The sequence below is a fragment of the Macrobrachium nipponense genome, chromosome 42, assembly GCF_015104395.2.
Source record: "Macrobrachium nipponense isolate FS-2020 chromosome 42, ASM1510439v2, whole genome shotgun sequence".
Taxonomy (NCBI): Eukaryota; Metazoa; Arthropoda; class Malacostraca; order Decapoda; family Palaemonidae; genus Macrobrachium; species Macrobrachium nipponense.
Window position 1 is genome coordinate 1,052,821 of NC_061103.1, and position 26,213 is coordinate 1,079,033.

At 36.1% G+C, this 26,213-nt stretch overlaps 1 protein-coding gene across 1 annotated transcript in view; it reads right to left on the reverse strand.

The window, feature by feature from the left end:
* Positions 1-1,797: 1,797 nt before the first annotated feature.
* Positions 1,798-26,213, reverse strand: part of LOC135213232 (PRKCA-binding protein-like) — a 41,494-nt gene continuing 17,078 nt past the window's right edge. The window contains exons 2-6 of the mRNA XM_064247210.1: positions 20,950-21,083; positions 12,603-12,796; positions 11,794-12,046; positions 4,347-4,512; positions 1,798-2,885 (exon numbers count right to left, since the gene is read on the reverse strand). Of these exons, the coding sequence (XP_064103280.1) occupies positions 2,872-2,885; positions 4,347-4,512; positions 11,794-12,046; positions 12,603-12,796; positions 20,950-21,083 (761 nt within the window). The 3' untranslated portion in view covers positions 1,798-2,871. The remainder of the gene's footprint in view (positions 2,886-4,346; positions 4,513-11,793; positions 12,047-12,602; positions 12,797-20,949; positions 21,084-26,213) is intronic.

The window sequence follows — 26,213 nt, forward strand, 5'->3', positions numbered from 1 at the left end:
CTCATACAATAGAAATAATCATGTATGCCATGTGCTAAGACTGAGTGATTTCATGTTTTTGTCATGGGGTTGTGTAATAAATTTTACCACTAAAGCCTGCTGAATCCCTTATATTTAATATCCTTCTCTGAGTATCAGTCTTTATACAGAAGTACCTCGAGATACGAAATTAATCCGTTCCGAGGCGCCTTTCGTATCATGAGGTTTTCGTATCTTGGACCACATTTTACATGTAAAATGGCTAATCCGTTCCAAGCCCTCCAAAAACACCCCAGTAAATTTCATAATAAAGGTAAATTGACCTATAAACAATGAAATACTACAACAATTTGGACCATTCAATACGTAACTTAATAATAAAAATGCAAAACCTGTAAATAAAGTGTATATTAGTGTACAAGAAATATTATTACTGTAACGTAAAATGTGGAAGCTTACCTTTCGAGTGAGGCTATCTCCGAAAGTGGCGGCAGAGGAGGAGGAGGACAAACGGCAGATACATACACTTAACTTTACAAAACACACAAAAAAATGTCAGAAAAACAAACTAAACTTTACAAAACACATCAACAAAACTGTAACACTTAACTTTACAAAAAACTTAAAATAAAATTTATTGTCTTTTTTTTTTATTTTTAAATTTCTTTTTACTTTTTTTGATTTTTACATTTCTTTTTACTTTTTTATACTTTACGTAATTTCAATTTCTTCTTCACACCGAATGGATGCCAGTCCGTTTACGGAATTTTCGAACCACCCATGAGAAGCCTTGAACTCTGGGGTTGCCGTTGATGTCCCCTCTCCGCCGTCGTCTTCGGCTGGGGCAATCAAATCGCCGAAAATAGTGCTGGCCTTCTGGCAGATTGCCGTCTCGGTTATCGTATCGCCATCGATTTCTTTGTCCTCGATCCATACAAGCAGCCGCCTTTCCATTTCATTATGCACATGGCTCCTCTTGTTGGACAAAATAGTCACGCCCTTGGAAGGTGTAGCTGCTTTGATGGCTTCCTTCTGCTTAAGGATGGTGCCTATCGTCGACGGATTTCAGCCGTATTCCTTAGCGATCACACTCAACCGCAAGCCAGCTTCATACTTTTTTATTATCTCCATTTTTGTCTCCATAGAAAGCATTCTCTTCTTTCTGTGAACTTCAGCAACTTTCTTGGGATCCATGACTAATATGTACTGTACGTAAGTAATTAAGTTACGTATGTAGTACGTATACTAATTAGGTTCTCACAACACGATAAAGTAGCACACGAACGAATGCTGCATGCGTACGATAAAGCTTCGGGTGCGAAGTGGCCGAGCAAAGGCACGCCACCACGTAAGATGCATGATGGGAGGGATGCTGTCCAATAGGAGAGAAGGATCTCATGGCTTGGCTAGCATCAGGAACCAATGGGAGAGCAGGAGGATGGTGGCGAATCTACTAGAACTAAGATCGCGGCGCGAGTTTCAAAATTGTTATTGGGCGAATCTCGGACTTTCAGAAACCTTTCGTATCTTGAAAACTTTTCGTATGTAGAGCAGTAAAATTTTTTGTGTCAGCTTTCGTATCTCAAGTTTTTCGTAAGTTGAGCCTTTCGTATCTCGAGGTACCACTGTACTTTACTTTGCATTTTATGCACTACATAGATCTTATCACTTTGCTATCCAGTCTGTCACCTGGGGATTAACCATATCACCATGACACAATGGACTTAAATTGTAATCATATTTGCTTATGCTTATTGCTTACTTATATCAGTCATTATTACAAAAAGAAACACACTTGTTGATATAAATAATTTATTCTTACAAATCACTTATTTATGTCAATCTTATTATTACGTATTAATAATTTTAGGTCTATTTTAAATGTATTATCATGTAAACAGAAATTACTAGATTGAGTAATGTGTACTACTAAATTTACTGTAACATAATGCAACAAATCTCATAGATGACAATATATTGTCATGGAAAATTAAAAGCTTACACTCCAATATGGAGAGGTGGGCATTGTGATACAAAGCTCTCTCCACCCTTTGCAAAGGTGGCATGCTGCACACGGTGATTTTGCCCATGTCCATTCCATGTTTGTAGTTCCATGACCGTGACCACTGAAAGTGCCCCCTGGAGAGACTCTAAGCAGCTTATCCGTAGATTTGAATGCACATGGAGCTGTTTAAAATATTGGCAACAGCACCAAAATGAGATGCCATGTTGATAGACAATCTGATTCCTTTTCTTGCTATTGCATAAAAAAAACTTTATTAATTGTGAACCTATGTACATAATTGACTTAGAATTCTGCATAACGGAAAAGATGATATTTGATATCTGTAATGGGAGAAATGGTTTTATCTCTGTTGTTATAAATTTGATAGATATGCGAAGATTAAACACACGTGGGAGGACCCGAATAGCTGTGCCAGAGAGGTCTGGTCATTTTGGAAATACTATATATTAGTAAAGGTTTGCTAGGAAGGATGATTCTGACACTGTCCGAATCATCCCTACCCTAGACTGTCCGAATCATCCCACACATAACCATTTGATGACACCCTCAGCTCCAAGCCCTTTGAGATTACAGGTGAGTAATAGCTACATCATCTTCATCATACAGTATAAATTCACACCCAAAACTGATAATCAACTTCATTATCATATTCACTACACCAAAGCTTATGATTCAAACACAAAATATTTCATAGGAAATTATAAAAACCACAAAAACTACCCTCAGTACTAAAACATCCTCTCTCAGCCAAAGTCCATGTGTCAGTGATAAACAAACTTTCACGGTTTCACATGATTTTTCAGAGCTGAGGGCCCCGTATGTTTTCCAGGAAATGTACTGCCCGGACCATTCCACTGTCCGAATCATCACCACTCCCCTACTGTGAAGAAAAGGTATTGTTAAAAAACTAAAATTTTTCTGAAAACTTGAAAGAACATTAAAAAGCAAATCTTAAAAAAGGATACAAAAAAATATAAACATTAATTCTGAAATATACTATTTATCAAAATAATCAACTTAAGAAACGGAACATTTGTCAAACACTATTTTTGGCACTGGCAAGTGTTATCAACTATTGGTTAAAAATTGATTATCAGTGAAATTTTCAACACCTTTAGTTCAGAGTCCTAAATTTATTTTCCTCTTTACATTACTCCCATTTATGAACTTCATTAAAAGTCAATGTGGTCAAGATGAGTTTTGTCCTCTTCATTGTCTCATAAATATGAATGCCTTCAGCATAAAAATTGCAATGCCAAAGTTAAATATATATTCAAAGAAGAATTAGTTGGCCAACTTCAATAGTATAACCATACTCCTGATATATTCTATGAAATGAAAATAGAAGAAAGCTGCAAGTACTTAAGAAACTGTCAAAAAAATCATTACTTTAAGAAGTAGAGTAGTACATATCTGGAGTATCCATGAATTTACCATTCATTAACAATATGTATTAGATGTGCAGTAAGAAGAGACAGGCAAGTTGTTAATGCTCCATTTCCTATTCCAAAGAACCTGATAAAGATGGTCATTCCTGAAGAATGTACAATGATGGCTTCTGGTCAGGCATTGAAAAGTGTGCATATGTTGTGCACCAGTTTCTGTGCCATTGTTTACTCAAGTTAGGATACTCCACTGTATTGTGATCATGTTGTTATGAGTTACGCACCAGCAACAATCTAATTCAGTATTTTGCTAAGGGAAAAACAAACAATCAACTGATATATGGTATATAAACTATAGAAGGTCATATACAATTTCCATAAGAGAATATAAAATCCAAGAAAACTCTGTACCTTAAATCTGGCAAATTAACTTCTTTGCACCTAACATCTGGCATATGAATTTCTTTTACCAAACCTGTGCAGTATAAACTGTTCCACAGAACACAAAAGTGGAAAGATGGAACACTCCTTTCACAGCAAATGCCTGGACAGCTTGAATGTTGCCACCACACAATGAAAATGCAAGATTATGTACAGCTTTGAAACTTGCATCTTTCCAAATGACAATTTTAGTGATTGATAAGGCAGCAAGGTAATATCTTCACAGATTTAAGTGTCCTCCCTACTTTCAAATACTGGGTAGTCTACTTGAGGATAAAGCTTACAACAAGCATACAACAACAATATATTTATAAGGTTAGTAAAAGTAACAATTTTGCTTAATCATGAACATGTAAGTTTCTTGTCATTATTCTCAGCAGAGCAGAGATAAAATAACTGAAAAAGTAAAATTTTTATAGAAAACTGTAAAATCTGGAATGTACATTTAAAGAAAATAGCCAAACCCTAATATTCATTAAAAAAAATTTCACTGAAAAAAAAACCTTAAAAGTCACCTAAGAGATTGACTTCTTCAAAGTTACTATCCCGAACTTCTTGGTCCTGATTGATGCTGTTGTTCAAGGTAAGTTCTTCTAAAGGCTGCACCAAGTCAACAGTTTCAGCTGCTTCTGTGGCATTCTCAGTATCCAGCAACTCTTCGTCGTCATCATCATCATCAACCTGAAGTAATCACAATCTTGCATCAAAAATTGTTTCTCAAAGAGCTAATATAAGAGAGAGGTCAAGTTATAAAATGCGATTGGAAAGAAGGCCTTATTGCACTTGATAAGAAAAAAAATACTGTGAATATATGAGCGAGTTACAGAGAGTTACAAGGATTAGGATGTCTCAAAGACTTGTTAGTCCAACCGAGGAGACATCTTGTGCTCACTTATCTCTAGGAGCAGGTTTAATGTTCATTTACAGTGTCCTAATGATTATGTCTAGCTTTCTTTTAAACTCTTCCACATTATTGCTGTTTACAACTTCTTGTGGAAGTTTATTCTGCGTGTCACTTATCTTGTATGTAAAGAAATTCACACACAATGGGATGTGTTGTATCTCTTCAGCTCTAGTTTCCATCCATTATTTCTTGTCAGGTTTTCATTTCACGTAAATAAGGTACTGTCTACTTTTGTTATGCCTTTCAGTATTTTGAATGTATTTATTAGTTGTCCTCGCAATCATCATGTTTCTAAGTCATACATGTTCTTTGTGGCTCTTGCTTGAACCCTTTCTAATCTATTTATGTCCTTTTTTAGTGTTGGTGACCATAATTGTACTGCATATTCAAGATGAGGTCTAACTATTGATGTGTGGAGCTGCAGCACTGTTTCATTGTTTCTGTATTTGAACTGCCTCTTTATGTATCCCACTAATTTCTGTGCCTTCTTTTTGGCTTTTATGCATTTTTTGTGGATTTTAAGTCATTGGTAATGATAACGCCAAGGTCCTCATCTTGTTCTACATTATTTATGTCATTCCCAAGCATGTAGTTGGCATAAGGGTTGTTTGTTCCTATTTGTACCACTAAACACTTTTCCACATTAAAAGACATTTGCCATCTTTTTACTATTCCATTTTCTTTAGATTATTTCTTAAACTTTCTACTGTCTCTGGGTCTGCTGCATTTATACCTAGTTTGGTGTCATCTACAAATTTGGCCTGCTAGTTAGCCCTACATCAGTGTCATTAATACAAATTACAAGAGCAGACAAAGGACACAACCCTGAGGAACTCCGCTTGTTTTCTATTAGTTAGCCAGTCTCCGATCCAGTCTGCTCTAACTTTCGTCATTAGTTTCTTGTGTGGGACTTAGTCAAAGGCCTTTTGGAAATCTAAGTAGAGCATATCTATTGCTCTACTACTGTCGTAAATACCAAGCATGTTATGAAAAAGCTCCAAGAGATTTGATAGGCAGGATCTATTTTGTCTGAAACAGTGCTGGCTGTTTAACAAGTTTTTTCTATCAATGTGATCCACAATTTGATCTGCAATTATGGACTCAAAAATCTTACAAACGGCCGATGTTAAACAGACTGGTCTACAATTTCCCAGCTCTTCTCTTGGACCTTTTTTTTGTAAACTGGGGGGACATTACCTAGTTTCCATCCTTTTGGTGCCTTTCTTTGTTCTGTACTTTTCCTGTAGAGTTTATATAGGTGAGGAACAATCTCCTCTTTTAACTCTTTAATTTCTCTTGGATGAATCCCATCTAGGCTAGGAGATTTGAACTTGTTTAGTTTTTCTATTTTGTCTTTAATGTCCTCTTCTGTAAATATTATTTTGTCCAGTGGTTCTGCCCCTTCATATTTAATAGCTGGTTCAGGGATTGAGGTAGTGTCTTCAATTGTGAAAACACTAGTAAAAAACTTATTCAATAACTCTGCTTTTTCCCAGTCTGTGTTCACTATGTAGGTTTTCCCCATTGTCTCTTAGGGGACCTATGCTATTTTTTATTGGTTTTCTACTATTTACATGAGCAAAGAATTCTTTTGGGGTTTCCTTCCAAACTGATGCTACTCTCTTATCCTCATTTATCTTTACATTTCTTACTCATTTATCCACCATTCTATAGAGTTCTTTATGCCTACTTGCTTCTTCTGGTGTTGGGTGTGGATTCATTGCTTTGTGCAATCTGTCTCTTTCTCTTATTTTGTTTTCAATTTCTCTGTTGAACCACTTAGGCTGAATGTTGCCATTTGTTAGCATTTACTGTAATGGAGGGAGAGACTTAGAAAAGTGATGCCCAGCAGCTAGAAAACAAGACTGATATCTCAGAGGTTTGAAATAGTTTAGATATGTGGTAAGAAGGAATGGGAAACAGTTGGTCAGAAAATGAGTGGTTATGAAGATGGCAGGACAAGAGCTGTTAGGCATACCAGATCACGATTAAAGGGGTACAGTTGATGCAACAACATTTACAGATGAAGATTTATATGGCTTCACCACATAAAGATCTCATTCAATGAATTGTAGATCTATGCAATAAATGTTTCACTTCAATACACATATGCTGTAAACATAAAAGCATAATTGGTAATACTGTGAAAACTTAACTTAATGGACATTTTGGGCATCTGCCCCTCCCAGTAAGTAAAAAAATTTGCCAAGTAACAAAGATTAGTGGGTTGGTCAAGTTTCATTGTTTGTAGTGCCGATTGCACCTAATGATGCAGATATAAGCTAACTTTACTAATTGGTATGATTTATTCCAAATGATAAAATAATTTATAGTTTCCCTAACATACAAACCTGAGGTCTTTGCACATGGGAATTAACATTCAGTGAGCTGGAAATCTGGCTGTCAAACTTTCTGCAAGGTGATTATGGTACCAGTTTCTGAAGGTAGGGGTGGAAGTACCACCCACCAAGTTGGAGTGCACTCAATTTAATCAGTATACCTTTTGGCCCAAGTACGAGAATGAGGGGCTGTAAGAGGTGGGCCTTTTGTGTAAAGACCTCAGGTTTGTATTTTAGGAAAAATACAAATTATGTAAAATTTTTCATTTGTTCCCACACAATTGCAAACACAAATACAAACCCTCGGTCTTTACATATGGGAGACTTACTTTTGGTGGAAGGATTCGAAGTAAATCTCTGAACTGCTGGTAGTTCAACTCACCTGGGTACTCTCTCCCTCATGAAAGAGCAAAGGAAGGAGAACATACCTTTGATCTACTGAACAAGAGATGTTCAATCATCACACTTCTGGGCATTTCGAATTAAAAGGAATATAATATCCCTGATTCGAAAAATTTTGGAGACAATAAAGCTATGAATAACCAACTGGCTTGCTCATTTTCATTCCCTCTCTCTCCTTGCTAGAGAGAAGGAAGAATTTGCATCTAACTAGTCCAAATAGAACCTCAGTCCACTGGAAGATAGAAGAAAGTGAGGAGGTCAGTCCCACACACACCTTCTCCTTGCAGCTGCACACCCTAGGAGAGATGCAACCATTCCCTCATGAGCTGGGTGAACTACATGACTTGTGGAGCATCCACCACAGGATCCAAGAAGAAGAAGAAAAAAAAAAAAAAAAACTAGTCCAAGGACCTATGGATAGTGTCCCAAGGTAAAAGGAGAGAGATGAATGTGATCTGAACGATTACATTCCATCCTAGTACCTAACAGACAGGTTCTTGCTGAATCTGATAGATAGACTGATGACCCTGGCCTGGAGAGACCTAGCCCGAAACATACTGATGTCCACCAGGAATTGCAGGGTATGCTTGTTTGATCATCTCCCTAGTCATTTCTCAAGCAACTCGAAGCTAAAAAATGAGTTATTGGCATTGGGTTGAAAGACAGTTTCATGGAGGCAACATAGATGTTATACAGTAAACCCTCGGCTATTGCGGGTGTTAGGTTCCAGGCCCCCCCGCGATACCTGAAAAACCGCGAAGTAGATATAGAAATCTATGGTATATTTTTTAAATAATTTTTCTTATTCTTTTTTTATCTTTATAAATTTAAGCATTTGTAAGCCCTACCAACGATTCTAAACCCTCCCAACAGTCTTATGTAAACCCTTTATACACTCTTAAACAATTTTTGTAACTAAAAATTACTTTTACATACTTTATGTAAAAGAAAAAATTAAAATTGGCACACTAACCACTGAAGATCTTTAATGAAACCTACTCAACAATTATATACAGTAAACCCTCCCAACACTCCTAGGTAATACTTTTCAAACTAAAACTTACTTTTACTGTAGAAACATACTTTACGTAAAATAAAAAAATTAAAATCGGAACACTCACCAGTGAAGATACGTAAACTTGATTAAAGATGATGATGATGATGACGATTAGCTGTGCAGTATACTGTGCGTATGTAGATGATGACGATGATGAGGTAAATGTACTGCACAGCAAAGAAGAGCATTACTCCAGCTCTTCTGAAAGCACCACTTCATCAGGCGCTTCGTAAGGTGGTGCAATATTGTCGTCCAGCATTGTAACTTCCATTTCCACTGTAGGAGTATCAGTGTTTTTTTTTTTCTGGGGACTCCACAACTATGGGGAAAACCTGCACCAATGGGCAAGCATGCATAAGTGCATGCTCTTTGAGCCTAGATATATCATGCACCTAATGGCACTCCTGCTCCATTGTGTACTCTTGAAATAAAGGTAAAACAGGGGGAAAGACAGGGGGAAAGACAACCCGTTCTGTGTAAGGACGAACAAGCGCTGACAGGCTCACACGTGTCTTATGCTGCTGAGCACTCGTGGAATGAACTGGAGAGGAAATCACAGAAGGATAAGGATCTGGCTCCAATGAACGCTCTAAACCTTCCGGCATGTGACTTCCTCAATGAGGAATAAGATTTAGAGAATGGAATCCTCTCACTAAAGTACCCCTCTAAACTATCATCATCTTGCTTGACACCCTATGGGCCCTCCTTTTCAGTGAATGAGACTCATCTACAAGGCACCACTGGCGCCTGGAAGATGACTCCCCAGAGCTGCATGCACTTGAGGAAAGATGCACCTCCTTAGATACATCTTTCCAATGGTAATCTGTTGCGATCTGGGAATTATCAACAGGACTGCCTGAGGGGGAGACTGCTCGTGGGCAGACCCCACTGACCTCCCTTGGGCTACAAGTATGCCTCCTCCCAGGTGCTGGGGAGCTTGACAGGGACCTTTGTCTAGGAGAATCAGTTGGACGAACAGCCACCTCCTCCACAACACTAGCATTGGCACTCACTTCACCACTTACCTTATCCATCAAGGTTTTCACAGACACTCCTAACTTCTCCATCGCCTGTAACATGATCGAAAATTTTTTATTTACCCGCGCTTCAAGGGTGGCAACAGCATCGGGTTCGGGTGCAAGAGAGTCAGTGTTAGGAATGGGTTGAACAGATGAGGGGGAAGTTTCAAAAGAAAATAAACATACATTTCCAGTAGACAATTCCTGACTAACTAAACACTTCTTAGAGCTAACCCTAGAAGCGGCTTTCCTCTTCTTCTCTCTCTCTAACTTATTAATGTGGCTAGTTAAAGTTTTCCAAGCTTTACTATCCCAATTGAGCCTCAACAAGTCAACAAGTTTGACCCCTACAAACTGTACAAATAGAATGCGGATCGTAACAAGCTGTTTAAAGTCTTGTATTGCAATCTTTGCTGCAATACCTAGTAACCTTTGAAAGCTAGTATTAGACTTGCCTGCAAACCAACTCAATCCTAAGGCAAAGACTAATCCAAACGCAAAACTTAACTATTTTGAATAAATTCTTATACATAATAGCTAAATGTTGCTGGAATGGTTACTAATATTAGAGTACTTCACCAAAACTTTCAGACATCAAGTAAAAGTAAAGCAATTCCCAAAATTCTGCTGCTGCTGTACAGCTGTTGACAGCACCAGCCAGCAGAAACAACCAAAGTTCATGCCGAGTTGGTTCCTCTCTCCCACGGTTGTGGGCAGGGGGGTATCACCTAGCCAAAACAAATACATAGCACTACCGCAAATTTAAAAAATTCTAGCTACTGACAGATAGAAACTATAGCTATGTAACTACTAGGTAAGTTGCATACATGAATCGAAATCTTTAGAGAGAATTTGGCAGAATCTTCATCATTTTCAGTTTATTCATTTATCAATTATCAAAGAGTTGCAATATGCAGTGGACCCCCGGGATTCATGGGGGATGGGGGATAGGTACCACAACACCCTGTGAGTTGTTAAAATCCAAGAATATTTGACACCCCTTAAAAACACTTATAACTGCTTATTTTAATGGTTCAAACACCAAAGACCCCCTCTAAAAATGCTTATAATGGACTATTTTCATAAATTAATCATAAAAAAATACATTTAGTCACGAAATTGATAAGAAAATACAGCAATTAGTGAATATTTCTTTATGAAAAATTCTGCAAATAGGTGAATTTTCCACGAATAATGTGGAAATATGTTCCAAAAAAATCACAAATAGGTGAAGCCATGAATCCAGAACCGCGAATAGGCGGGGTCCACTGTACTACATAAGATCTAATATAGCTCGTCATGATCAAAACTTTCAGGCCAACCCTATGTGAGTTAGGAGTATTAACTTGATAAGGTGGTTATGCAATTTATCTAAAAATAATTAAAAGAACAACTTGCTCTACTATGTCCTTCCTCACCACTTACCCCTTTATTTATTATGTCTTCTTTTTTTCTCACCTTCTTGACAATACCACCAACCTCCTAAATTACTGTACACAATCTTTCTTATTGTTTTGATATTGATGCACAAAAAGATTTTTTTAATTAATTGCTTTCTACTCCCATTATTATTTTTTACTTTCTCTGCCCATGTTAATATATAATACTCCTTCCTGCCTCTCTGACTCTAACCAGGAAAATAATTACATATGCACTTCATTTATGCCTAATGTTTCTGTCAAACCATGTTAACCCAGTGTGTTCCCTTCACCTTTTTGCCTACATTGTCCTTAAAGCAACTTTTTCACACCATCTTGAATTTCCATCTATTTAAACTTTCACGTCAACAAAATATTGATCAAATACATCGCCAGTCCTTCCTCTTTTTACCAATACTACTACAGTACATCCATCAATCTGGCCTTTCTTCTCTCGTGTACAATACCTAATACTATAACAAATGGACGAATAATGTAATGAATAAGGTTATTCACTAGTAACTCCCTATATTTCCTGGTTTTAATGTACCACTACTGATTAAGAACACTATCAAAGTTGTGGCTACATGTGACAAGGAATGTTGAACTGTCCAAAGAGGGTTTTAACTTACTAACTGGATTCAAGTCCATGCCGGCATGATGTTTTTTGCTTTTCTTGTGATATTGTATAACTTTTGTTTATTTACTTTAAACAATATGATACTGCAGTATTTTTGCAACTTCCTTGAAAGACTTAAGCCTACATTAATACATAAAATCAAAGATAAATCCATGTTTGCATAAAAACAAAAACTGACATTACCTGTATTGTGTCATTTCTATGGTCAGCATGAAGAGTGGTTCCTACCATATCCAGTTCAATTGGAAACCAATGTTTATTATGCATCAGTTCCTGGCATTGTGAGTGATATGCCGCAAGCCCAGTAATAAGACGAGTAAGTTGCTCCGTTAGATGCTGTACATGTTTCGAATCCAGTAGCTCTAACTTCACTAATACATCTGAACGGAGCCTTGCAAATTTCCCACGAGCTTCTTGGCGACACCTAAGTACCAACCTTAATACAAGACATCAAGAATTAGTGATGCAAATATATCTGTATGTTTCAGTATCAAAATAAATTGGTGGTCACGCACGATAAGTGTGAATACACGTAAGTTATCTATATGCAACTAAAACAATCATAAAGCCAACTTTCACATTATATGCATTTCCAGCAAGTACTATTCATTGCAAAATATATTCAATGTAAGCATTAGGCATAAACTTAAATTTTTCCGCCTGAAAATACAGTTTTAAAAATACCACATTTTACGGGAATTAAATTTTTACTAGTTCAGAACTTGGTGCTTTTGTGTTTGTTACAAAGGATTGAAACCCAGCCTTTCATCAGGCAAAGAATTACATATTAACAAGTCTGAACATAAAAATAAGAACATAATAAGTTAACTATTACTACATTATCATCAATGAATTCAAAATTATCTGAAGTGCTTTGGAAGTCAATTTTAAACCACTACCAATAGTATTTGCCTAAGGGTCAAGGGGAACAGTTATAGAGATATAAATTAATCATAAAACTAACCCAGAGAAGAAATCCCTTTTATACTAACCGATATTCATAGTTTCCAGTTTCCACCCTGTACAAAGGTTCCTGAAGCTGAGCAAACTGCATCTCTTCATCATCCATCTCCTTCACTTTAAGGCAATAACTCAGGTATTCAAATTTAGCATCGGCATACCTCCGAATTGTCAGTCGAGTATCGGGTATTGCTTTATGAAGATAGGTGCCCAAGTCACTGAGAATCTAGATAATAAAATGTCACCTTAATACGTATAGTATGGTTTCATGGAACTGTGCCCGTACTTAACTCAAAAGACAAAGGTATGGTACGTAAACTACCTTGAGGATGCAGAATGTGTACGAGATCTATTATGTAAATTAATAAGGACAAAGTACAAATGCTTAATTCTCATGTAAGAAACCAAACACTTAGTAAACAAGTACAAAATCTACACCAAGAATCTTTATTTAACAATCAAACAATCATAATAACAAGTTTTAAAAGTTTCTCTACCCTTAAATCCCTCTTATTTAAAGTATGAATGTCAAAAAAGTAAATCATAAGAGTAATGACTTGAGATAAATATATAAATTCTGCAAAATAAAAGATTACTTCTATCCTCAATCTCATGAATACTGCTGCTTACTTCTATCTGCATAAAATTATATAGTCTGTTGTATGTTTCTATACCAATGGTTAACATGGCAGGGTAATTAGCCAAACATTCAACTGGCTTTTCTTACCTAGGTTTGGGAATAGGAAGAAGGGATGAACTCTTCCTTCCCGCTCTCCCTCAAAAAGGGTAGCTTCTAAAACTTTATAGAAGTTTTTCTCTTCATATAGAATGGAAACTGAACTTTCCTAGTTTTGCCGTAATCTTTGAAGGTAGCAGAAATCAACAACTATAAATATTATTTCTACAACTTTTTAACAGCAGCTGTTTACTGGATGATAAAATCCATTAGCTCAAAACAATACACAACAGTTCACAGTGATAATGGATTAAAGTGCCCAAGCTGACCCCGCTAATAAAGAAACTTCAATATTTCGTTGTACATAGTCATGAATGCGTGTTTTTGCTATAAAGTCCAGGTATATTTTACCCTGTACCCCTTAAACTACTGTAAAATGCTTTTAACTCCCTATTTTAACAGTTCACTGCCTAATTTGATAGTTCTAACAAAATTATTTGATAAATTATCATTCTAAACCAATTAGAAATCATTTAAAACAATAATACACCCCCAAAACCACCACAAAACCTCAAGAGTCATCTTTTAGCAACTTGCGATAAAGCTTTATTATATAAACAAACAGTATGGAGGAGTTATGAAGTTCCATTTGACAACGTCTGTGAGAAGAGAGAAGAGGGAAGGAGAGAAAAGAGAGAGGTTGAGGAAGGAAGGAGAGAGAGAGAGAGAGAGAAAGATGAGAGAGATAGAGAGAGAGAGAGAGAGAGAGAGAGAGAGAGAGAGAGAGAGAGGGTGTAATTGCTGTATGGATAGTTAATGACTGAATTGGTTGTTGGTAGGTTCTGGGCTGTTTGCTGTTGGAGGTCTGTGTTTTGAGTGAGTGTTTTTGAGTTAGTCTTTAGTCAGAACTGGTGATGTTAAGTAGTGACGGTAAAGTTCTTTGAAGGCATTGGAAGTCGGTTAAGTTTTTGTGTGTATTTGATTTGTTGTTTGCTTGTTGTTAAGTTGATGTTTTTTTTTTTTGCTTTGGAGTTGTTGTGCCTGTGCTGTTGTCTTTGTTGTTATTCTTTGGTGTTGTTAGTGGGTGTGTATGTAGCCTTTTGTGCTTTTTTTTGTGTTGGTTGTGTTGTTTGTGCAGTGGTCTTGGGTTGTGATTGTTTCTTTTGCTGTTGTTGTGTTGTTGAGTTTTTGGTGGTTTGCTGTGTTGTTAGGTTGTGGTTGTGTTTCTTGGTTGTTTGCTGTGTTGTTTTGTGGTTGTGTTCCTTGTTTGTTGTTATTTTGTTGTTGAGTTGTGGTTGTTCTTTGGTGGTTGTTGTGTTGTTGTTGTCATTGGTTGTAGTCCTTGGGTGTTGTTGTGTTGGGTTGTGGTGTTGTGGTTCTTGGTTGTTGTTGTTGGTGTTGTTGTTGTTTATATCTCTGTGACCTCGACAGCGGACAGCACAAGATAGCCCTGAGTAACTGGATTGATTGGTAAGTACTACATGTCTTTTGTTTTTTGTTTTGTTTTTGTATGGTGTTGGTGGGTACATGTGTTTTGTTTTTTGTTTGGTTTTGTGTAGGTGGAGGTCAATTGTCCTGCTGTGTTTGTTGTGTCATGAAGAAAGTGTGATTGAGGGGGATTTTGGCAGCTGGACTGATTAGGTATATGTGGGGGGGATTCTGCAGCTTGTTTTTTCCTAGCTTGTGATCCCGCCACAACAGTACCCGCAAAGTACGATATCGCTTTATTGTTAATTTAAATTATAAACTGCAGGACAATAAAAGCTTTTAGCACAGTTTTTAGAGCTGAGAGCAATGTAAATTAATAAAGACACAGTAACAATAAATTTTACTTATCTGTACAATTAACACAGAAAATATTTGAGTAAAATAACAAACAAAAATCATCATATACTATACTCTTGATTTTATCATGTATATTGTGTACTAACCTATTTTCCTCCATCTCTTTATCAAATCTAGTTAAATAAGTTAAAAATGTACAAGATAATGGTAATCGTATTATTAGTAGCATTACAAACGATGGAGAAACAGCTGTTTTGTTAAGAACAATCGAATCACATTTCAACCATCATACGATAATAAGCAATTACCGTAGTTATGTTACAAACGACATTAAATAGCATGCAACATATGTATTTTTACATTACATTCAATTCGCTATGGAGAAATGATTGGTGAGGAAATATACTATGTTGTACTACTAAATTTAAACTCAAAGTTATAGCTGAAGCTGAGAAAATGTTCAAGCTGCATAGTAACTATAAGTTAAGTATATCTTAGTTTTACCAGACCACTGAGCTGATTAACAGCTCTCCTAGGGCTGGCCTGAGGGATTAGATATTTTATACTATGTGGCTAGCGTGACAATAGCCTAGTTTTTAGAAACTACCCTCAGGTCTCTGATTCAAATTTTGAAGAACTTGTCTCATCCGGAGGCAAAATTGCCAACGGTTAAATATTCGCCAAAAATCAGGTAATTGTCCGATTTGGGTCCGGTTTGTGGCATCCTGCAGGGTATGTGGCTAGGAACCCACTGGTTACCTAGCAATTGGACCTACAGCTTATTGTGGTATCTGAAGCACTTTACATCAAGAAATGAATTTCTCATCACCAGACATAAATTCTTCTGATTCCATGTTGGCAGAGTGAGGAATCAAACTCGCAGCTACTGAATCAGTAGGTGAGTATGTAACCCACTCGTCCAACGAGGAGCTATGCCTAGTAACTATAAATCATCCTACACTGGCAACATGGAATAAACTTTCGTAAACTTTGATATGCCATCAAACTCAACCGTGAATAACATTGGAGAGAAGTATTTTAATCAAAACTACCGAGCATAAAAGAACACATCTTACAGCTGTTTGACATGCCGATAAAAGAGAAAATATCGGAATGAATCTCTTAATTTAAAAAAATAAATAAATAAAAAAAAGACCCCAGCTCCAACTACTAACAAAAAAATAACTAAATTTAGTTCACACCTACACCTATTTAGTCATATTTTGACTTGAAAACACTTGTATAACAAACTATATCCTTGTCTTATATGTGTCAATAAAATATCTAGAGATTCATTTACTCTAACTAGAAGCAAGAAAATTTCTCTGAACTGAGTTAAATACGTACAGTGAATTTTATACAATAATGATATGAGAATACAGGCAATCCCTGGCTTATGACGGGTTCGGCTTATGACGTTCCGAGGTTACAACGCTTTTCAATTATATTTATCAGACATTATTTCCAGGTTTACGACTCGTTCCAAGGTTATGGCGCCTACAACGCTGATCTGGCAGAAGAAATATGACTCGAAAAATGAAAAATAATCAATATTTGAAGGTTTTTTAATGAAAAATGCAATAAGAATGCAGTTTACATAGTTTTTAATGCACCCAATGCATTAAAAGTAAGGTTTTCTTAGGATTTTTTACGATGTTCCGGTTTACAACGATTTTCGGCTTACAACGCGTCTTAAGAACGGAACCCCCGTCGTAACCCGGGGACTGCCTGTACATACAATATTATTTGCTACAGTGAAGTAAAACATAACTTTTCAGAAGAGCCGTGGAAAAGATGCATATTTGTTATGTCTTCTAATGGCACTGCGCAGATCTGGAGGTATAAACCCATTAAATTGATATTTTTACCTTGCACGGATATATCTTCAAGTATGATATACCTTGGTCCGTTATCTGGGTGCGCTCCTGTAATTTGTCAGTTTTACCTGATTATTCACCATTTTGTCAAATTCCTAGACATGTCATTGCTGATTGCCAGCAGTTTATGTGCATTTTATGGATCCTCAGGTTCCTGGCAGGTAAGTCTTTATTTTGTGAAGTCCAGCCCAAATTGTGAAATCAATGGAGTTAAGAGGTGGGCAGTATGCTAATGTGTAATGGGTCTCCAAGAGAACATTTGTTTCATGACAAACCTATTACTTACAATTTAGCCCAAAAGTAACTGATAAGGCATGATTAAGCTACTAAAAAAAAATCCTGAATTGGCTAACTGGAATGACATATCTGTCTGACAGTTCCTCGGCTTGAGAAAAATAATCAACCCACAATGCTAATGGAAAACAAGAGGACATATCTGACCACAACCCTGAGTATTGCAACATTAAAAACTTGCAAGGGAAGTCCACAAAGTCCTAACTGATATAAAAGTGAATAACTCAGGCCACTCCCAATCTTGAAGGGTCGTAATGAAAAACAGAGGTCCAAGGTGAAATATACAAGGTATCTGCTAAACTTCACACTGAGCAAATAGCCCATGTATTGCTGCCATTGCTGGTACTAATGAAAAGAGTCCAAGCCATCAGTTTCACATCCCAAAGATGAGTCTACAAATGTCTGGCACCTACAGAGACTGTCAATAGAGTTGACATTAAAATTCCACTTAGAATAGAAACAGAAAGATAAATAGGTAGACAAACATCTAAACCTGATCAGTAATAGGTGGACAAACATCTAAACCTGAGTAGTAATAGGTAGACAAACATCTAAGCCTGAGTAGTAATAGGTAGAAAAACATCTAAACCTGAGTAGTAATAGGTAGACAAACATCTAAACCTGAGTAGTACTGCCTGCTGTACCATTCTATCTTGTTTAAACAATGAATCTGATATGATCCTCAGCAACCAGCAAGCTTAGTGCATATGGTGATCAATGAAAGGGGACTGCTAAGCACTGGATCTTCTATCCTTCCTGGAGAACTTAAACCATGCAATGGTTCATTCCAGGGACCTGCTAAGTGCTCGATGTGTCTGTAGGCAAACATCCCAATGGGTCAGTTGTAACGGAGATTCTGTCTGATTTGTCTATGGCATTTTCCACTACTGACAGTATCTTTGCAGACATTTTGGGCATAGTTGGGCTAAGGTCTTCAATTTCTTGATTCCTCAAGTTCTTGAACAATTTCCAATGGGTAGGCATTTTTCTTGGACATACATGAAAGGATAAACCTGTCATACATATTCCAGCCCCTGCTTAGAGACCTGGTTAGTTTAATTATCATTCTTTTCTACAAAGCAATTATGCCTTTGGGCATCTGATAAGTTAAAGTGTTGCTCTAATCTAATAAGATGAATCTCCCTCTAATGTGAGACAAAGTTTTTCTCTGCCATATAGTCTGTATCCAAAGAATGCCAGTCTTCCTTCACTCTGAACACTGAATAGTTGCCCTTTGACTGGACATTGTGTGACACTGGCTTATCAAGAGTTCTTAGTGCCAATGTCATGCCACGAGTCCTTGGCATCTGACAGTTCTTCTATGATATATAGCTTATGTCTCAAATCATCCTGGCTGTCTGGTGAAACAAAATGGCCCAATGTGTCACTTATCTTCAGCATTCACTGTTCCAGATAAGTTGGAGCTGCCACACTTATCTAATGGTCTTCAGTGTTCTAATGGTTCATGGGGTCACAAAAGAGAGAGAGAGAGAAGGAGAGAGGAGAAGAGAGAGAGAGAGAGAGAGAGAGAGAGAGAGAGAGAGAGAGAGAGAGAGAGAGAGAGAGAGAGAGAATTACTCACATACAGTGTTGTATAACACACATAGCACAGTTAAAAACGTGAATTTACAGTTACAAATTAAGCCTTGAAAGAAGAGTTTATAAGCAATAAAACGCAGTTTATAACAGTAATTTGCAATAGCCAGAAAAATATGTGCAAATCACTTATATCTGTAATATCTCACCTTATGTCATCAATTAATTCCATGACACAACATAAGTTGAAAAATTACCTAAGTTGGTAAGTTTTTAAAAAATGAACTACACCCCCTGTAAACCCCTATAAGTATCCCCATAATGGCAATCACACGTTCAATCTGTCATTCAATTGTTAAATATTTTACTGTCTTTTTAATAAATGTCAACAATGTTGGCAATTGCATTCTTCATCCCTGGAACATCATCCCTGACATGAGCTAGTATCCACGCCTTATCATAAATGAATGATGATAACAACATCTGAATCAAGCCACAAAAACGAGATATGGCAACCTTTCACCATTTTCATAACCACCTTCATTACCGATTGAACAGCTTGTTAGCACTAGCACTAGGGACAGTCCTCGAGCCAAGGGATTCATCAAAAGACAAAATTTCAATGTAAACAAGACAGTTTAAACAATGCTGCATACACAAGGACAAATTGAAATTTGCTGCCAAGAACTAGTGCTGCCACCTGGCTGAATACCATGTATGTAATGTGACAATATCTGTATTTTCAAGCTTGTCAAATTTTATTATGCATTACACTATACCAATACTATAATATTTCATATATCTATATAAAACATTTATTTCTATTGATTTTATATTGTTATGGCTAGAATATGTGTGTATAAAGGACAATATTTCTTAATATTTTTAAGCTTTATAATTATTTTATAATATACAAGAAACCACTTTATATTACTTTATTATATATTCTAAAATTTTATTTTATACAAATGGGCAAATTTTTTTAGTGATGCAATTTTACAGCATAAACTGATGTAAGTGCATTTCTATTTTTCCCTGTAACAAAAATTGCTGTAATGTAAAAAAAACACCAAAACTTAAAACAATACAGCTATACTTATTACTTTACCTACATTCACAATGATTTTGTAAATTTGGTCTGGGCCGAGTAAGAAATTATACAAATTCTGCGAGTCCACTTAATCGAAATTTCACATTTCCTCTACAATCATAGGTTAAAAACTCTCTGCACTTCCAAACCTAACACACTTCAATCTAATTTTGTAATATGTCATATGACTACACCTATGTTATGATTTTCACGTAATTTACAAATGCACCTCAATGTGTGTCCATATAAAAGTTTAATAGGTGGCACATAGTGTGATGATATCATAAGTAGAAAGCATTGCAGTTCACTCTTTGATAATCTGCTGGAACACTCAAATAAATTCTTATTCACAACAGATCTATTTCATTCTTCAGATTACTAACAACAGATAATGAACTTAATCCTATGATAATCCTTTTCCCCATTCTTCTGGTCACTTCTCTCTCCATGTCAATTCTTTATAGGATACATGTACAGTGTACTTTGTATACTGTAAATGATTTTCATGGCCATGCCATACATTATTTAGTTTAAACTGCATAAAAATATTTCTGGACGCTTCAATATTGCTAAGTAAAAAGTACTTTGCTGTCTGCCACTTTAAAACTTTTGTTTCAGAACTCACCATGCCTAACTGTTAAGGCACCAACCTTAGAGTAATTTCCAGGCCATAACGCTATGATAGCTTGGCTACAAATTAAGACCAGCTTAATTAAATGCTGCTTATGGTCAATGATTTTACAAAAATCCCCAGCCATAGGGGCTGTTTGGCATTTAGACCAACCTGGTTCATAAACGAATTAGCTTCACATGCAAACATCAGTTCCTAGGCCTGGAAAGATTTTAACTCTTAGGTCCCCAAGTTTTAAGGAAATTTCTAAAAGCTGGACATATTAGATGCAGATCATAGGAATCGATAAAATTTATGATCACCTGCCTCCGCATGTTAAAAAACAAATTTAACTTGGACTTTTACTAATATACATAACTTATTTAACCAATGGTAATTGTTAATTCCCATTCAAATGACCATTACTTGATCTTTGCAAATAATGAAAAAGGTAAGAAAACTAATGATTACTCAATACTGTAATTTAAAATATGGTAATTTCCACACTTACCGGCTTTAATCGCTTCAACATTTGAATTCCATACTTCTCCATTTGACGATGAGCTTCACCAAATTGATTGAAGGCTTCGTTGGCAGATTGCTGTAATTCACGAACTCCAATCTCACAAAATATATCTCCAAACCCTGAACAAAAATTTTGGAATTGATAATGAGATAATACAGGATCTAGAAACATTCTTCAAAACAACTGTGCATGGTTCATATAAAAATTTATTCCACATTATCTCTATGATGATTGATTGATTGGTTGATTTATACATTTTATGCATAATGCCAAGCACTAAGGCAACTAAGACCATTCAGTGCTGAAATGGAAATTGACAGTGAAAAGGTCTGAAAGGTATATAACAGGAGGAAAAAACCTCACAGTTGCACTATGAATCAATTGCTAGGAGAGGGTGCAAAGTAAGATGGAAATAAGAGAATATATATGGAGGTACAGTAAAAAGGAATTAAAAAAGTTGCAGCTAGGACCGGAGGGGACGCTGTAAAACCTCAAGTAATGCCTACATTGTACCACAAGAGATGCACTGATGCCACTAACCCCCTATGGGGATCTTGATGATGATTGCTTATATTATCTTCATGAATTAATTACATGTGTGCATTTTGTTTGTTTACATGATTATGTATATCATATTGCATTAACTTAGAAAATTTTCAAAAGATCATTTAATAGTGGAAAGGTTTAAGTAGCCAGAATCCTTTGACAAGAACCAAAGTTTAGCAGCAGCAGCAGCAGACATGATGGATTTATGTATTGGCTTTGGTTATTCATATATTTTCTGGACACCTCTATAACTAAGGATTCTCAGCCCAAACCCCATCCGTCAACAGCTCCACCTGTTTATAGAATATAAAATCTAATCCTCAACGCAAGATCTTTGCAAGACACATTTTAGCAATTTGTGCAAGAAGCATGAGAAGTTCCAGAACAATAACTTTAAGTTTTACACACATTAAGAAAGCACTGTAATTTCAAAACAATCTCAGCTGATAAGACACAAAACACTTATATCAAAAGATGCATTCATGAACAGACTTGTCCCACCATATACATCAGTGAACATTATTAGAAAATAAAAGGCTTGATCTACAAACTACCAAGGAATAAGCTTGCAATGTGGAGAGGACAATAAACTCCCTATATCATATATGGTGGTGTTAATGCATCAACGGATGCTTGCTTCACCATCACTGGAGATTGCATCAAACATTTCTCAAGGTTCTTCAGCTTCCTCCAATCCAGGAAAACCTTAACAAGTAGGAATTTTGATAATTACCAGTATGTCTACTTTATCACCAAGCTGCCTGAAAAAGGCAGGGGTGAAGGCTAAGAAAAACAGAGTATATGTTGTTGCATTCACTGATAAGCTCTGTAAGTTAGTCTTTATAAACAAATTTGGAGAATACTTTTTTCCAATATTCAAAAAGTTTCAGTATAATTTGTTCCTTCACCTACATCATTCTGGAATACTGTACAGTGGACCCCCCACATTAGCGTTCTCCAGATTCGCGGACGCACACATTCGTGGATTTCTCTCTGGAACTTTTCCCCCCATTATTCGCCAAGAATTTGTCGATTAGCTGTATTTTTCTATGAGAAATATCCACAAATTCTTGGTTTTTTGATCAATTTCATCATAAAATGCACTTTTTGTGATAAAACTATTAAAAAAACTAGGTATAAAAATTTGTAATGTGTTTTTCTTGAGTTTTAACTACCAAAATAGGATATTTTAAGCCTTTTTGTAGGGGTTCCAACTATTTGTGGGTTGTAACTATTCACGGGTGTGTGTGTGTGTGTGTGTGTGTGTGTGTGTGTTCTGGTACGCATCTCCGGCAAATACAGGGGGACCACTGTACTGCTAATTTGATACGTATATGTACTACATTATAAACTCTAAATAAATTCTTCTGTTGATACAGGATACGTCTCAAGTATAAAAGGCCCACTGAAACACTCTGGTTTAAAGCCAAGGACTGGATTCCAGTGTACTGACTTCCACCCTTATCAAGTAATGAATGACGAAAGAAGTTACATTGGCGAAATATATAGTGGGAGATATGCCCTTAGGTGATGCCTGGGGTCACCACTAAGCCAATGTTGGTTCTGTTAATTGTCTTAATCCGCTACATTGTTGTCTTAAGGAAGATATTATCTATAATGGTCAGAGTTCCAGGCTCCATTGGGAAGGTTGATCATAAGATTTTTTTTCATCTGTGAAGATTCTACCATCTGACATTTATATCAACAGCTGCTTCTTGTATAAAATCCAGGACAAGTTCAAATCCATAGTATGGTTCATATTATTTATATGATGAAAAGTTACCAAACTATGTTGTCCATATCTAATTGCATGCTTATGTTGAGTTAATCTTTCTGAGAAAGATTTTCCTGTGAATCCATAGTATGACTTACCACAATCCCTACAGGGGATTTCTTAAACTCTTATGTCTTTAGATACTGGTTTCTGCTGAACGTTAATTAAGGATTTCCCCAGTGTATTCGGAGAAGTAAAAGATGAATGGGTTGGGTTGGCCTAAGGTTTGTGTGATCTCTCATAAATTATTCACGTGAGGGATTATGATCTTGTTTGTGTATTTTTCCTTTTCTTTGTTTTCTGTGGGTTTGTAAAAAATGCTCTTTGCCTCATGTATGTCTTTTTCTATTATGTGCTTTGGGTATTTAACAAGATAAGTTGATTTCCGATTGTTTCAAGTTCTTTGTTAAGAAAATCTGGGGAGCAAATTCTCAGGGCTCTAAGAAATAAGTTACTTGCTATGCAGAGTATAACTGAAATGTCATGTTGGTTGTAAAAATGTATATATGAAAGTGAGAATGTCGCTTTCCTGAAGACAGTGAATTTGTAGTTGTTATTAGTTATGATGATTAAGACATCTAAAAAGGGAATGGAGTGGAACACAAAATTAGGCCAAAGGCCAAGCGCTTGGACCTTTGAGGTCATTCAGCGCTGGAAAGGAAATTGAGAGTAGGTAGGTTTCAAAGATGTAACAGGTGGCAAACCTTGCAGTTGCACCATGAAATAATCGTTAGGAGAGGATGGATAGCAATATGGAAGAAAAAAAATATGACTGGAGGTAGAGAAAAAGGACTGAAAGGGGTTGCAGCTAGGGGCCAAATGGACGCTGCAAAGAACCTTTACTGCATGAGGTGCACTGACAGCGCTAACCCCCTACGGCGACATCTAAAAAGGGGATTTGGTTATTGTTTTCCCATTCTATTTTAAATTTTACATATGATTGGGACCATTATGTTAAGATGTCTACATAATGAAGCCAAATCATAGCTGTAGGTTTGATAGGGTTTATAATTACTGTTTTGAACTTATAAATGGAATATTTCAACACAGTAATTATAAACCATAACAAACCTGCAGATATGATTTGGCTTCATTATGTAGACATCTCAACAAACTGGAAAAGCGAGTGGGGTGATTTTGATGTCTTTCTACAAAAATTAAATTCCTCGGTACCGAGCTTAAGTAAAATTTAAAGTAGAGTGGGAAAACAATAACCAAATCCCCTATTTAGATGCCTTAATCATCAGAACTAAAAACAACTACAAATTCACTGTCTTCTGGAAAGCGATATTCTCACTTTCATGCATGCTTTTTTACAGCTATCATGACATTTCAGTTAACCTTTATCCTACCCATGTTCCTTAAATAGCAGGTAACTTATTTCTTAGAGCCCTGGGAATTTGCTCCCCAGATTGTCTTAACAAAGAACTTGAAACAATCAGATATCAACTTATCTTTGTTAAAATACCCCAAGCATATAATAGAAAAAGCACAAAGCAAAGAGCATTTTTTACAAACCCACAGAAAACAAAGAAAAGGAAAAACACAAAAACAAAATAATAATCCTCGTGGATAATTTACGAGAGATCACACAAACATTAGGCCAACCCACCCTTTCATCTTCACTTATGCAAATAAACACTGTAATTTTAATATTAGTCATGGCCTGTTTCATTTAGACCCTTGTATCTGTAACATGTTTAAAAATGACCTCAAAGATATAATTACAGACTTAAATACAAATTAGTTGCCTTAGAGATATTTTCTTTGTATATGTAAGGTTAATATGTTTTGTGAATAAGTTTTTGTTTACCAAAGATCTGGATGTGGTCAGCTGTCGCCCTGTAAAGTGGGGCATCGCTTATTCACGGATCAGTATTCACGGATCCAGTTAATCAAGGGTTTTTTCTTGGACCGTTTCTCATGTTACATCACTGGTATGAATCGCTGCATCACGGGTTTGTTGTGTTGCGTATGCGATGTTTATCGGTAGGCTAACCCTCGGCCGTGGTCCGATAACTACCAACATTCATTTAAAGACTCATATAATGATATTAACTGACAATAAAGGTAATAAAACCATTCTCACCTAATATATTATTGTCCTATCTTCGAAATAAATGCCTATTCAAGGTTTATGTACGCGTTCATTCTTGTAGGCTAAGCGTAGTTGCAGTGCTATAACCACCAACGTACACAAACATTCACATTATGATATTAACTGACAATAAAGGTAATAAAACCATTCTTACCATATTATATTATAGTCATATCTTCATAATAATAGCCTATTCAAAGAATAATTCCACATCATTGCACTCAACTTATCGTCGGAGTGGCCAGCACAAAATGTAAGCATATACCTTTACGTACGAAAAATGGTTTTATGTATCGGTTGCGTTCAAAGCGACATTTTTTGTTTGATAAACTTTTAGAAATTTTAATAGTAGTGGTAGTGTAATTACAGTAGTAATAACATTAAGGCTAAAATTAATTCGAACTTCATTATTATTTTGGCAGTATTCGTATATAACTTCTCTGAACAATGAAGTCATACAAACGCTATTTGTCATAGATTATCGTAAGTATTGCTGTTTGTTATTGGCGACGAAGCGTAAACGAAATACATAAAACAGCATTTTTTAGTCCTTATATATTTATCGTCATATTCTTCAATAATAAAAAAGGCTATTTCGTGGAGTGAATTCCATATCAGTGAAACTCAATTTGCATCTAATGCGAGGGCCAGCCAGCTTGCCAAAATGTACGTCACGTATACTGAAAATATTCAGAAATTATGGTAGCGTTCACTAGCAAGATTTTTTTTAAAAAAAAAAAAAAAAAAGTCCCCCTTTTTTTTTCGAAATTTTTTAATAGTACTATTTACTATTGCATGTTACGTAGTAATAAATGTTTGGAATATACGTAA